The sequence below is a fragment of the Peromyscus leucopus genome, chromosome 1, assembly GCF_004664715.2.
Source record: "Peromyscus leucopus breed LL Stock chromosome 1, UCI_PerLeu_2.1, whole genome shotgun sequence".
Taxonomy (NCBI): Eukaryota; Metazoa; Chordata; class Mammalia; order Rodentia; family Cricetidae; genus Peromyscus; species Peromyscus leucopus.
Genome location: NC_051063.1, coordinates 64,280,298 through 64,296,048, shown reverse-complemented (window position 1 = coordinate 64,296,048; position 15,751 = coordinate 64,280,298). Strand labels below are relative to the sequence as shown.

Below are 15,751 nucleotides of genomic sequence, written 5' to 3'. Positions count from 1 at the left end.
GGATAAGGACATGGTGTCCCCTTCTCCCCTAGGCGACAGGCACTGGTTAGAAGGCATGCACACCTGGCTGAGTGGCTCCCAGCTGCATGGACATGGCTTATGCTGCCTATCCAGTTACTCCTAAGGGAGACTAGGCTTACCTGGGTCCTGGGATCGTAGGACAAGGTGAGTAGACTCCGCAGAGAACAGAGAAGGGCCAGACCCTTCCCTTCCTGAGCCCCCTTCTTGGAAGCTTGGTAGTCCATGTCCCCCAAATATTCAATGGCTTGGGGTGCTGGCCAGAATCTGTCCACACCTGGACCGTTCATCTTGCTGGGCTTCCCCGGGCCACGGAGCCTGCGCATTGGGCTTTTCCTACTTTTCCTGGTCATGTATCTGCTCACAGTAGCTGGAAACCTAGCCATCATCTCTCTGGTAGGGGCACACAGATGCCTGCAGACACCCATGTACTTCTTCCTCTGCAACCTTTCCTTCCTGGAGATCTGGTTCACCACAGCCTGTGTGCCCAAGACGCTGGCCACTTTTGTTCCCCTGGGTGGAGCCATCTCCTTGGCTGGCTGCGCCACACAGATGTACTTCGTCTTTTCTCTGGGCTGTACCGAGTACTTCTTGCTGGCGGTGATGGCTTATGACCGCTACCTGGCCATCTGCCTTCCCCTGCGCTATAGTGGCATCATGACACCTGGGCTGGCAACACGGTTGGCCCTGGGATCCTGGCTGTGTGGCTTTTCTGCAATCGCAGTGCCCGCTGTCCTCATTGCCCGCCTCTCCTTCTGTGGCTCCCGCGTCATCAACCATTTCTTCTGTGACATTGCGCCCTGGATAGTGCTGTCCTGCACTGACACACAGGTGGTGGAGCTGGTGTCCTTTGGTATTGCCTTCTGTGTCATTCTGGGCTCCTGTGGCATCACACTGGTCTCCTATGCCTACATCATCACTACCATCATCAAGATTCCCTCTGCTCAGGGCCGGCACCGTGCCTTCTCGACCTGCTCATCCCACCTCACAGTGGTGCTTATTTGGTATGGCTCCACCATATTCTTGCATGTGAGGACCTCGGTAGAGAGCTCCTTGGACCTCACCAAGGCTGTCACAGTGCTCAACACCATTGTTACACCAGTGTTGAACCCTTTCATATATACCCTGAGGAACAAGGACGTGAAGGAGGCTCTGCGCAGGACAGTGCAGGGAAAGTGAGCCACTGCCCGCATGCAACTCCCCTCAGAGGCTGCTCTGCAGGACTTGCATTGACTGTCCTGCCGGCCAGTGTCAGTGTTCAGCACCTTTCCCCCTACACGGCTTAGAACAACAACCGTCCCAGTTTCTACTCTCATGGCTTTGTCCAGGAATGCTTGCTGAGCTCCTCCCCTGCCCCTCCCCCCAGTTTCAGGAAGATTCTGGAAGGGAAAAAGAGAAACAGGGTTCTGGGTCCCTAGGAGATCCCTCTCAAGGAATATAAATATTGGACACTGCACTACTTCTGGCCAGACACCCTACTAGGTCTGCCTCTTGGTCCAATACAGTCTTCACCAACCTACAGATGCCAGCAAGTCATATCTGGAGTCTCCAAGAAGGATATGCGAGGCCACCAGGAGTCCATGCTTGCAGAGATTAACCATGGTGACAAAAACCAAAACCAAACCAAAACAAAAAAGCCCCCAAACCAAGCATAGAAAGCTGAGAGCAACCTGGCAACCTGCAAGGGCTCTTTGGGCTCACACAACGGTCTCAGGGCACGTCCATCACATGTCATACCTTTTTGGGGGTGGAGGTACAGGAAGGGGTCAGAGGGATCATGGAGCCCTAGATACCTGTGTGGCTTCAGGCTCCGGTTGGAATTGAGGAAGGAACTGGGGTAATTCTCTTGTACACTGGTACTCATTCTTGGAGCGGCACAGAAGGGGTTCGTCACATCACTATTCTGAACCCGTGTCTTCATCCACAAATGGGACCATGACAGTACTGTCCCAAGGAACCCTTGTGAGTATGAATGACTGAGTGTGTCCAGAGTGCTTCAAGCCAGGGCCAGAAAATGCCATTAATATTGTTTCATAATTTAGTGGATAAACCCATGTAGACTGTTCTATTTGTTTATTTAGAGACATTGACTAATGTGTCTCAGGCTGGCTTCAAACTTGCTGTGTAGCTGAGGATGACCTTGAACTTCTGATCCTCCTGCCTCTGGCTCCCAGTTGTTGAGTTTACAGGGGTGCACCACCAACGCTCAGGTTGTGGTACTGGGACTTGAAGCCAGGGCTTCGTGAATGCTAGACAAGCACTCTACTGACCAAGTAACCCCCCCAGCTGGCAGACTGTCCTGTTCCCTCATTTTATCTTAGACAACCAATAGAGCCTGGGAGCTCTATCTTGTCCACCCTGATCTCTCAGCCCCGAGGGACCCCAGAGAGAGCTGGACTCCTTAGGGGGCCTGTATTGAAAACAAGTGGTTGCTCACTTGAATTTGGTGAGACATGAGCTGCCTGAGCCTGCCTCGCCTGTATAGAGGGCTGCTGTGTGATGGGTCCAAGCTCAGCACGCAACTTACTCAGGAGGGATTATTGGGTCACAGGGTGCTGGAGCAGGTCTACTGGTAGGCCCTCCATATCCTCTCCAATATCACTTCTGGGGCTCATCACAGGCTGCCTCATTTAACACTCCTCTGGCCCTATGTCCTAACCTTTATGCTTCCCTGTTCTGTCCAACCCAAGGCCAAGGCCTATATGGTCCACTCTTTGACTTTTCTCTTTACTGTCTTCCAGAAGGGAAGCTCAAGTAGGGCATAGAAGCTCTTCTCTGCAGTGACCCCTGCCCAGAATGGAGCATAGGTGCAGACACCACCCACCTAGAATCCCCCATCATCCAAGGTCTGGAGCCAGAGGATGTGCTGACCCTAAGGCTTACACACTCAACTGGACTTGCACACTCAGGCATCTCTGCTGTTGGCACTTGTGTATTCCGTTTTTGTGGTTACTTTCCAAATGATGAATTAAAGAGCATCGGGTTCAGCCATTCATGTTTGATGGAGACGTCAATCACACACTACACCAATGTGGTTTCACGACCTCCAGACACTCTCAGGGGACAGGGGTAGTGGCAGGGATAGAGGGGGCTGTTCAGTGTCTGTGTTCTGCTGTGCAACAGCCTCTTTGCTGCTGGCTAGCCAGACACTCCGGGATCCCTAGTGATGCACCTGAGGCATAGAGTGGGAACAGCACTCAGGGACTCCTTAGGCCCCTCCTCTGTCATCCTGACATGGAACTGCTTTCACGGACTTCTTTAACAATTTCTCTCCTTGGAAACTGTGGCCCCTAGTGGGTGGCCCCAAGAAAGAGAGACAAAGTAGGTGATTGGGGGCAGGGAGGCAATCAGTGCCTTCCTGGCTCCCTCACTTTGGGTCAAGGTGCTGGATGCAGCCTTGGGTGGAGGGTCCCACCCTTGGGCTTAACCTGGCAGAGGTCATCAAGTACCTCTCATCTTTGATAATGTCCTAGATTTTTACAGGCTGTGACAAGAGGCCACACTGTGCAGTGCTCAGGGTTTTGAGTGGGCCCTGCAGTGTGCTCTGAACAGTAAGTTCTGGGGAGTCCAGAGCCCCCTGGGACCTGCAGGTCTGTGCTTCCTGGGCCTCACATTTCCAAAGAAAGTGTCTCCCAGAAATTCAACATTTTGGCACAGAATTTATTTCCTAGGTTTGGAAATTACACAATTTTTGAATGGTGAAAGGGAAAATCTATTATTTTCTTGTGACTGATTTTTCCCATATGATGAGTGTATTAGTCAGGGGTGTCTCTAAAGCAGATGTTCTCAACCTGTGGGTTGAAACCCCTTCGATGGTCAAATGACCCTTTCACAGGGGTCACATATCAGATATCCTGCATATCAGAAATTTACATTATGACTCATAACAGTAGCAAAATCACAGTTGTGAAGTAGCAACGAAAATTTATAGTTGGGGATCACCACAGCATGAAGAACTGTATTAAAGGGTCACAGCATCAAGAAGGCTGAGAACCACTGCTCTAAAGGTGTCCAGGGCAGGAACTCAACTCAGGAAAGTGAAAGCAGGAACTAAAGTAGAAGCCATGGAGGAGTGTTGTTTACTGGATTGGGCTTTCTCATTTGCTCTGTTTGTTTTCTTATGAATCCTAGGACAACTTGCCCAGTGGTGGGCACCACCCATAGTGGACTGGGATCTCCCACATTAACCCTTAATCAAGAAAATGTCTTACGAATTTTCCTATAGGTACTCTGGATGAAGGCATTGTTTCAATTTGAGTTCCTCTTCCCAGATAACTCTACCTTATGTCAGGTTGAAAAAAATCTAACCAGGACAAAGAAGAAATCTCACAGCTGTGTTGTTCCAGGCCAGTGGGTAGCAGCCGTATTTCCATGGCAACAGGGAGGCTGTTTAGTGATTGACGGTTTGTCTTTACTGATCTTCCTTGGTTGTCCATTCATTCATTCCTTCATTCATTCACACATAAATACTTATATTTTCAGGTCTTAATTTTTTTGAGAAAGGGTCTCATTATGTAACCCTGGCTGCCCCCAAACTCACAGAGATCTGTGGTATTGTGTTCCCCAAAATATTGTGCACCCTAATAAACTTACCTGGGGTCAGAGAACAGAACAGCCACTAGATATAGAGGCCAGAAAATGGTGGCACACACCTTTAATCCTAGCATTCCAGAGGCAGAGATCATCTGGATCTCTGTGAGTTCAAGGCCACACTGGAAACAACCAGGCGTGGTAACAAGAGCCTTTAATCCCAGGAAGTGATGGCAGGAGCAGAAAGGTATTTAAGGCATGAGGATGAGGATCTAGAGCTGGTTAAGCTTTTAGGCTTTTGAGTAGCAGTTCAGCTGAGATCCATTTGGATGAGGACTCTGAAGCTTCCAGTCTGAGGAAACAGGATCAGCTGAGGAATTGGTGAGGTGAGGTGGCTGTGGCTGGTTCTGCTTCTCTGATCTTCCAGCATTCATCCCAATACCTGGCTCCAGGTTTGTTTTTATTAATAAGAACTTTTAAAATTCGTGCTACAGAGATCCACCAGCGTCTGACTCCATGTACTGGGATCAAAGATGTGTACCACCACACCTAGCCCCACTATTTACAATTTTTAAACACTTGTTTATTTACTAATATGTATATTTTAATTTTATTTCTGATTAATAATAATTGTATGTACTGTTGAAGCTCAATGTAATACTTTCAGGACATGTTCACATTTTCAAATGAGCAAGATATGTCAGTATTCTGTTGGGAATTTTTGTGTCTGTACCCATGGGAGATGCTCACCTATCGTCCCCTCTCATAAAGTCCTAGTCAGGGTTGAGTGGTCACGTGATACTGGTATTGCAGAGTGAGTCAGGAAATGCCTCTCTGTTATCCTTAGAGAGATTTCAGAGAACTGTATAACTTCAACATGTTTGGCAGAATTCACTAAGGAACATGGCTGGGTCTGGGACTTTCTCATTGGAAAGATTGTTGATTGGTTCATTTTTTTTTCAGCGGACATGTGAAACTTTTAAAGAATTTGAGAAACCCTAATTGATTTGCCTCATTATTAAAGCATACATGTCTATGCATATTAGTAGTTTAGTATATGTTTAGATGGTTTAGAGACATTTCCTTATTCACTCATAAAAATACAATCACAGTGCTAGAATTTTGTACCCTCCTGGAAAATATTCATGTTTATTTGCCAGTATCAATTCTTCCTAGACAGAGGATCCTGAGAACAGATCAGCAGTTCTTATCTGTGTCAACCATCAACACTGTCATCCAACCTTCCCCCAGCTCAATAAGTCAGCTATCCATCCAACAACCCATCCATTTACCCATTTCTCTGTTTCTTCACCCACACATCCATCTATCCACTCACCAACCCATCCATCCATCCATCCATCCATCCATCCATCCATCCATCCATCCATCCATCCAACCATCCATCCATCCACCCACTTACTCATTCATTTGTCCACCCATCCATTCACCCACCCATATCTCCTTCCACCAATCTAACAATCTATAAACTCATCCACTTAACTATTTACACACCCATCCATTCACTTGCCTATTCATCCATCATACATCCTGTGGTGGTATTGTGTTCCCTGAAATATTGTGCACTCTAATAAACTTTTCTGAGGCCAGAGAACAGAACAGCCACAATATTAAACATAGAGGTTAGGCGGTGGTAACACACGCCTTTAATCCTAGCATTCCAGAGTCAGAGATCCGCCTGGATCTCTGTGAGTTCAAGGCCACACTAGAAACAGCTAGGCATGGTGACTCATGCCTTTAATCCCAGGAACTGATGGCAGAAAGCAGAAAGGTATTTAAGGCATGAGGATGAGGAACTAGATGCTGGTTAAGCTTTCAGGCTTTTGAGAAGCAGTTCAGCTGAGATCCATTTAGATAAGGACTCAGAGGTTTCCAGTCTGAGGAAACAGGATCAGCTGAGGAATTGGCAAGGTGAGGTGGCTATGGCTTGTTCTGATCTTCCAGTGTTCACCCCAATACCGGGCCCTGAGTTTGTTTTTATTAATAAGACCATTTAGGATTCATGCTACAACACCCATTAATCTATCCACCCATATCCACTCTTCCACATATCCACTTGTTCATCTATCTATCTATCTATCTATCTATCTATCTATCTATCTATCTATTCATCCCCCATCTATCCACCAACCCACCCACTCATTGAAGGTTAAATCTTTTAGTCTCTAGGACAGGGATGAAGTAAAGAAAGATTTTTCCTGCTGGACCTATAGACTCTGGATGCTGTTCATCTGCATCTGTTATTCCAGTATCATTTCCTTTAAGTGTGCCATAGTCTTAATCTTGAGCTCATGTGTTTCTTGTCAGTTCTTAGTTTAAAAGGGTATTGTTGGTAGGCTACTTTATCTCCTAGGGTTTATGTGAGATTTACTTGAACAAGCACTAATTTTGAGATCTAAGGAAGCTGTGTGCTCCAGTCCAATTTTATTTATGAGTTGTGTCTCTGTCTTTACTTTAATTATTGTTTATGGAGGTATTCAGTCAATTAGTCAGTCAATAAAGACTTCAATAACCCTGTGTTTGCCAGAGCTAGGTTAAGGGAATGGGTTATTGCTCCAATTTCATTGTTCTGGCTCTGGATTCCTGTCTCATTATGGATGTGTGGGATGAAAGCTCATGAGTTAGTTTGAGAATACGCCTTTGCTCCCATTGAGATACAGAACATACTCATATTTAAGATAAAAATTCATAGAGTCTGATGTATTGGCACATGTCTGTAATTCTAGCCCTTGGAGGGGCTAAGGCAAGAAGATTGTCATGAGTTCCAGGCCAGCCTGGGCTACATATGAAGACCTTGCCTCAAAACAAGGCAAAACAATGAAACAGATCAGGATCCATATTAAATATTAAAATTTCCGTCTTTGTTCATTGTTTTCTTTATTCTAGGTGTAGGAATGTTCCATCGGGTTAGTGCCCACCTTACTTTGGGACCCTGTTCCTCCCCAGGACAAGGTGGCCTTGGGTTGCTCAAGACTGTGGTTCCTGCTCAGGCCTGTCCAGGAATGCAAGTGGTACATAGACATATATGCAGACAAAACACCTATACATGCTGAAAAATAAATATAAAAGAACCACTGTGAAGGCTGCACTTGCATTGTTGGGGACACCAGAGGACACTCCAGGTGCTCTTCCTGACAGGCCCACAGCTCAAACTCCTGAGGGGTCTCACCAAAGGGTGGGCCAGGTTTGCTCTTGACAATGGTCTGACAAGTGCCTATGGAGTTTTGGAGTTGGTCTGGGGTTGAGTCCTTCCACTGAGGCTGAGCCCGTGACCTTCCACACGCTGAGCTAGGGCCGCACCACTAAGGTACATATCTATCCCCTCTTCCCAAATTAAAATGAAGTCATCTCACAGAGTCATGGATGTCTCTGTGGTGTTTTCATGTGTGCATGCCATTCTACTTTGTTCTGATGTGTATCCCGATTCCCTCCCTGTCGCCTCTGTTCCTCTCATTGAATACGCGTGTCCTGTGACATGTATTCAACACCTTAACCTCTGCTTAAGAACTGTCTGAAGATCATGACTTCAGCTCCATATATATATATTTATATATATATATAAATATATATTTTAATTTTATTTACCTTTCTATTTATGTGTCTGTAGCTATCCCCCTAACCGTGTGTGTGTGTGTGTGTGTGTGTGTGTGTGTGTGTGTGTGAGAGAGAGAGAGAGAGAGAGAGAGAGAGAGAGAATGTCTGTGCACATGTGTGTGAATTTGAGTGTGTATATGAGCAAATGTCTGTGTGTGTGAATGTCTATGCATGTGTGGGTGCAGTGGAGGCCAGAAGAAGTTTGGATTTCCTGGAGTTGGAGTTACATGCAGCTGTGAACTGCTTACTGTGGGTGCTTGGAAAAAAATTGACACCCCTAACTATGTGTCAATATCTCCAGCCTTCTAAATTTATTTTAATTATTACTTTGAGACAATGATTTTTTTTTTTTCTAACTTGCCCATTCTGAGTTTGAACTTTCTCTGTAAACAAGACAGGTATTAAATTTACAACCTTGCTGCCTTGGTCTCTGGAGTAGCCAGATTTCAGGTCTGTACTACCATACTTAGCCAGAACACTCACTTCGTGGCAGAGATTTGAAGGCAGAGTTTGAAGGGAAAAAACAGGGCCAGGTGTTACTTGGGAAATAATCCAGGCTGGCAGAGGAAGGCACAGGATCTGCTGACTTCTGGATTCCAGGAGAGACAAGGGGTACAGGGGAGGATATTCTCAACACAGACTCTGCTAAATATACCCTGCTGGATGTCATCAGTCTTGGTAGAGAAAATGCCGTCACAAACTCTATGAACCATATGCTTCAGTAATTATGAACAGTAGATGTGAATACTGCTCCCCTCTGTCTTAAGCAAATTGATATATGATAAAACTTACACTGGGAACTCTGAGTCAAGGGCATGTTTTGAAAAGACAACAATATCATTATTGCTCCTGAAATAATTGTGGTAATCTAATGGACCACCATTATTTATATTTCTTCAGCACTGAGACTGTTTTTCATGGCAGAACCTTCTGAATCGGGATCAAAGCATACATAGTCCATGCACAAGAGCCTTCATGACCCTGAGCATCTGGGATGGGTGGTGTGTCAGCTAGGGCATGGAGAGATGCTGGGGGACCCATCTGGGAGGCTGTGGGTGCCTCATACTTTGCAGATGGCAAGGACCCCTGCAGACTTTAGGGCCTGCTGGTCACTTCCAGAGTTTCCCATGCAGCTGGAAAAGTGAACTGCTGAAGTCCCATGTGAATGACTGGGCAGTGGGTACGTTTGGCCAGCTGCTGGTTGCTCCTGGTTCCTGATCCTTTTTATATATTTTATATAAAAGTCCTTTTCCAATTTCTCCACTGCCCAGCAAGTGGGTGCTCCTTAGCCCACAAAGCCATTGATGGGTTACAGTTTCTTCCCCAAGTGGTCTATGGGATAAAAGTGGCACCATTGCTAACGGACAGCCCCCCCAAGGGGGTGTTTGTTGAGGGTTCCGGACCAAAAGACATTTGCTGAGCACACACTCACTAAGGGGATGCTTGCTTGCTCAGGCTCACTCTTTGAGGAGACACTGGCTGAAGGACACTTGCTGAGTAGGCGTTTGCTGAGGGGACATTTTTCTCGTGGGACAGCCTCTAAGGGGATGCTGGCTAAGAAGGCGCGAAGGGGCCACTGGTCAAGGGCCCATCTTCTCTAAGCACTTGTTGAGGGACTTCTGCTGAGACACCTGCCCCTGACTGCTAGAGGGCCCTCGCTACACCTAAATCTGCCTGATGCTTCTACTTGACACTTGTGCTAGGGAACCTCAGCATCCCTGCTGCTGCGGCTAACAGGCCTGTGTAGGCAGCAGGTGGCAGTAGTTCACCTCTGGGGAGCGGGTGAGGGCGGCTCTGCTCCCCGTGCACAAGGCCCTGCTCTCATCACTCACACAGCCCAAGAGGGGAACCGCGCTCTTGCCTCTTCCTTAACCTGCTCTCCCCAGGGGACTGGCAGCACTGTGTGAGGAACGCTGTTTTTATTATGCTTGTTTTATTTTGAGCTTTGTTTCTGATAAAAAGTTCATGGGCTTTTGGTAACTGGGGACTAGTGTACAAACCTCTTGGTGCCCAATCAGACTTACAGTGTGCAAAGATTCCAGCCAACTTCTGCGAGGAGTTCTAAGAGCCAGGGGACTACCTGCTGCTTTCCCTGGGGCTCCATTAAAAAGCAGGTGGGAGGGGCTGTGGGAGGCTGAGCAGCCATGGGGCCCGGCCACCTTGCCAGACTCTGGGTCCATCAGGAAATCGGTACTTCTGGCTCGTTAGGCAAAAAGAGTCCCCGGTACTATCATGGATGGCGAAAACTATTCCAACTAATAATGCTTCAAATTCATCAAGGAATTAATTATTTCGGAGCATTTAATTAATTTTAAACAAGCAATTACGCGTCAGGCAACAAGCCTTCCTGAAGGGAAATGGCAGATTGAGATGAACTCATTTATGTAGAGGTTGTTCCTCTCAAAATGCCACCCAGGGGAGGGGCAGTGAGAAGATGTGAGTCAAGGGTGTCCTGGCTTGGCAGCCATCTTGCTTCCCGTCTTCGTGGAATTTGCCTCCTGCCTGCTGGCTGCACTGTAGCTCACCTGGAGTCTTCAGTTTGTCACAGAATAAAGCACGCTCTCATGTACCTGGAATCTGGCCTTTCCTGGACACAACCAAGCCACAGAAAGGGCTCTACATGCTACTCCTCAGGATGTTGGGGGTTTCCAGCCATTTCTTTTACAATCCATATTTTAAAGGAATCACATCCTTTTTCTAGGTGTGCAAACTATTTATTGAAGTGCATCACACACTTAGCAAAGTGCCAGAGCTGTAAAGGTCGGATTTGATGAGTTTCATAAACTGAGCATGTGGACAGTACCCCGTGGAGAACTGGCGGAGCCAGCTGCTGGCCCCAGTCTCCTTGCCTCCATCTGCGTGATGTGCAGGTTCTCTGTGGTGTTCTGTGGGATGGTTGACCACCACTCACTGCTGACTGTATCTGTTGCCTTGACTGGGAGCAGTTGCACTTCCTTCATTATTTGGCTATTAAAAATGATATTTTGATGATTATTATATGAATGGGGGAGATGTGCATGTTGGCTGTGTCTGAGAGCACAAATATGTGGCCATTGGGATGCAAATAGTCATCCGAAGTCCTATTCTGTTGTCCAGGCCTTTGGGAGTTCATGAGTTTCACTGACCTGGGTCTTGCAAATGGTAAGCCATGCAGTCATCACTTCATGCCTCCCTCTTGTTGTCCATTTGAAATGAACATGATATCTAACAAGCTCCACTGAGGTCTTCAGACATGCTGTGTGGGGCCAGAGCCATCCATGAGTGTCATGAGCCTTACTATGAGTGTCTATTCAGAGGCAGCGTCTATGAAAACTTTCTTCATGCATGGATGGCCTGGGTAGAGTCGAACTTCTACGGCCCTGAGCAAACCTACAGGCTTTAGTTTCTCATCTGGATTCCAGCCAGAGTGGTTATCATACTGTATTCTTTGTATTGACCCAGTGAGACAGAGATGGAATCTCCTTGCTGTGGAATCTCAGGGTCTGGGGTCCAAGCATCTGCCCACACGTCCATTTCCACCTACATAGAGCATTTCCTTTATGGCTGGCTTTGGCTGAGAGGGGGAAGGATGAAGACACATTGCTGTGTGGTCCCAACTTGGCGATGGGAGGATCAAGGTGAGTTTTCTTCATTCTGGGGAAAATTTATGACCCTGGCTGCTTAGTGGTTTGAGAGCTTGTCTGGGGATACTGTTCACCTGATTTGTTGCTGGGCTGCTCTGCACACAATCTTTTATGTAAAAACGTTCTTTTTGGCAGAAACCTCTCTTTAATCTGTGCTTACTCATTAGCCATCGTGATCACTGTTGCTATGATTCACACCTACATTAACCATTTTTTTTTAATGTTACGGTGCATGTGAGCCTCTGTGGGGAGCAAGCTGGTGAGTCTAGCTCTGGGCTGAGGCTTTGATATGAAGGGGTCCTGGGTCACAGGTACCAGAGTACTGGGTCAGACAAGTACCAGAGTCTCCTCTCCCAGGCAGTGAAAGAAATCCCTGCTTATCTCTGTTGCTCAGATATCAGTTTATATAATACACTTTGTGATGGATAGATAAGTTCTCCAGTCCTTAAGTGAGCTGGAAGTAAACTATCTCTAGCTATAGTGACTTACTTTGGAAATACAGCATGGAAATGTCCCACATAAGCATTTAAACACAAACTTAACATGACCCAGCAACTCCATAGCCGGGTATTTACTCAGGAAAAATGAAGCTCTTATCCTTCTGTGCAAAGACATTGAGTATGTTTTAAAATTATATTTTAACTAACAATAATAGCCTATGTGGATATCATAGAGTGACAGATTAGGTTGATTAAGGTGTCAGTTATTACAGCTACAAGCCAAATGTAGTCTACAACACTCAGCCTGTGAGGTGCATCACTCACAACATAGGTGGAACGCAAACAGCCTGTTAAGTGAAACATGAAGGATGCTGTGTCAGTCTCTTTGTTGTGAAGAGGAAGATGGAGGGGGAGAGGCAGGACAGAGCTTGTGGGCAGAGGAAACTGGGTGCTTAGCTAGAGGGGGCTGTAGGATCAAGGACAATCCTGATGTGACTACAGTGCACACATTATATTTTACTCAGTGACCAGAGTTCATTACACTATGCGTTTCACAGAGTGAATTTTATCACATGCCAATATTACATTAATAAGAACTGAGATGGTTTAAAGATGCCATTGCAATCTTATAAGATGAAATCCTCCAGTTTGCTGCAGAGACCACCAGCTACCACAGGGCAGCTTGGCCACATCCTGGCAGTTCAAGCCTCATTGGGCACCAGCAGGATAGAGTTGGCTGCTATCAAGTGTGGTCTTTCTTTTTCCCAGCCTTCAGGTTATTTGTGACCTCGAATCTATCCAGTTAGTCTGTGTCTTCTCGTGGTGTGGTTGGGGTCTAAGCAAATGGCAAGAGAACAACTTTGTAAACGGCAAATGGAAACACTCACAGCTCTGATCTTCTCCCCGAGGCACAGCTGTAGACTTTCTGTTGGTCAAGAACATGCTGTGCCTGCACACAGAATCTGGTCCGAGGGGACTCAAAGTTTAGAGACTCAAGGAAGCAGGTCTTGGGTCATGTCATGGATCTTGACCTGAGGATGACAAAGAACACCTGGAAGCAGAGGTGGGACTGTGACATCTCCACTGCCACTTCAGGGACTGAGCAGCTGGAACCAACCGCCTGCAGCTGCTGTTGCCCCTCAAAAACGCTCAGTCTTCATCGACTTATGTTGAGCCGTGCCAGACCTCACAGCTCAAAGGTCCTGCAGGTGGCAGGAGATGACCCCCTTATAGACAAGCAGTTCCAAACACTCCTGTGTTGACCTCCTCCCTCCTGGACCACTCATTTTCTTGAGATGATAATCTCATAAGAGATAGATCACTCTCAAAGCCTAGCATGCTCTCAGATAAGGGGAAAAGGCAAGATGTACACAGTGTCTCAATTCTTCTGTGGACTGCTTTCACGCAGAACATTCTTGGAAGGTTGAAGCGGTGGCTGCCTCGTCCAGTCTTTTGGAGACTCTATCTGTGACATTTGCTAATTATATCTCCGTGATTCCTATTATCATATAATTATACTATTATCATCTTTGCTTTGCAAGTGGAAAGTGGAAGAAGCCATGCTAGGTGCTGTCTGAGCAATGTACAGCCAAGATTAAGTTGTCTCAGCTGAGTGACAACAGGTGTGACCCAGGCAGGCTGTCTGTCTTCCACACTGCCCTTAAGTTATGCTGGAAATACCATTACTGCTTAAGACTTCATAGTAACTTAGTACATGACATTGTTTCCCCTGGAGGTCACAGAAGCCACTGTTACTCTCCTGTAGATCAGGAAGACGAGGCTCCATGGAGTTATGGAGGAAGAGGTAGTATAATAACAGGAAATGCAGATTTTTTTTTGCCAAGTGTTCCTTGCACATCAGTTACCCCAATTCACAGTATTATTTAATCCCCACAATGCCCACACCTGTCTTCAGCCCTGGCATCAATGCAGTGGGTGGGAGTTGCTGATGTTGCTGGTGCCAAGACAGCAGAGGCTTCTTCCATGTGAGGCCAGGATGGATAGTTAGTTATTGGCCCTCTAAGAACAGGGTTAATTTGGTGCTGATGCTGCGCTCAGTGCCCTCTCTGTTCACTTGAGCATGGTGCTGTACCTCAGGGTTGACTCTTCAAAGGTTGAAAATGCAAGAAAAGTGCTTAAAGTTCATCAGTAGGCATGCTGGGGTCCTTTTTTTTTTTTTGATAATCATATGAATTGATTTTCCTATGCTGAGAAATCTGGAAGATCAAACAAGCAGCCATAAGCCCGTCTTCTCAAAGGCCTCAGAAGCTTGCAGTTACCATGTTCTAAAGAGCAAGAATACAAGAGAGGGAAGCCCTAACTGGGAACCCTAAAACCCAGGGCCACTTTCCCCTGGAGGTGACTTCTGACCATCTGAGACAGGTGGGAAGGGCAGAAACTGGGACTCCGAGCCTGGGATTATCCCGGATTTGGTCTTGACAAGGAGGGACACGTATCTAACAGAGGGAGAGTAAACTGGAAGTAGATCAGCCTTTCGAGACAGGGCCAGCCTTGTGTTACCTCAGCTACTGAAGGTCCCCGGGGATTTGGACCTGTCAGTGATCCATCCTAGTCACTGTCCAGGAACCAGGAGGAACTTTCTTTGGAGAATGGCAATCCATTCAGAGCCTCAAATCATCTCTACAATTAAAAAATGCATGCTGTCTGTGCTATTAGTGGGGGCATGCCAACTGGAGAGAGCAAATTGTGTGACTCCCTTGATGTTCAAGTATGTGTTTACATTTAGGCAAGCTGGCCTTTGAGTTGTTGCTCACAAAGGGTTTGTTGGGGACCAGGAAATATCTTCTGATTTTTCTTAAGATTGGCAAGTGTTTATGGAGTTAAATCCATGATGTGCCAATTTAATCAAGAATATCCTGAGATAAGTGCATCATACAACTGAATGTGTCAGTGTGTCACCTTTCCACCTGGAAGATAACTTGTATTTGGAAAACTTCTGTCCCTTAAATACATATGTTATCAAATGAGCCATACCATGGTTTAAGGAGTTGCATATAATTTCCTGTATGCCCCTTCAGAAACTAAGTAATTTGTATATTATTGATTTTTAGAAGATCTTGTAGCTAGGGTTTGTCTCTGTTATTAAGATCAAAGTATAAGCATATGTGTATTTGTATGTGCATATATTTGCATATTTATATGTATCTATATATGTGCATATATGTTTATATATATATTACTGTGTTTTCAATTTTCAAATGGAAATTTCCTAAACATTTATTAAAGAAAATGTTGTTTTGCCATGTGGTTTATTACAAATGCTTATTCTATGCCAAACCCCATCAAAATAGCTAAAGTGATGAGCAAAGAAGACACATTGAAAACTAAGAAAACAAGCTAGTGACAGAACAGTCTCCCACAATGGAGCTAATCAGAGGGAATTTGATGCACTCATGTATAACACATGTGGAGGGTTGAATAGACACATGTATAACACATGTGGAGGGTTGAATAGACACTTGTATAACACATGTGGAGGGTTGAATAGACACATGTATAACACATGTG

General features: G+C 46.0%; 1 protein-coding gene across 1 annotated transcript; it reads left to right on the top strand.

Moving 5' to 3' along the window:
- Window positions 1-243: 243 nt before the first annotated feature.
- LOC114694959 (olfactory receptor 287) lies at window positions 244-1,197 on the top strand. Its single transcript, XM_028872070.1, has one exon. The coding sequence runs from the start codon at window positions 244-246 to the stop codon at window positions 1,195-1,197; it is 954 nt and encodes a 317-aa protein (XP_028727903.1).
- Window positions 1,198-15,751: the final 14,554 nt, after the last annotated feature.

What these genes read in the sequence shown, in the direction of transcription:
- LOC114694959 (XM_028872070.1), top strand. Translation starts at nt 244, where the DNA reads ATGTCCCCCAAATATTCAATGGCTTGGGGTGCTGGCCAGAATCTGTCC.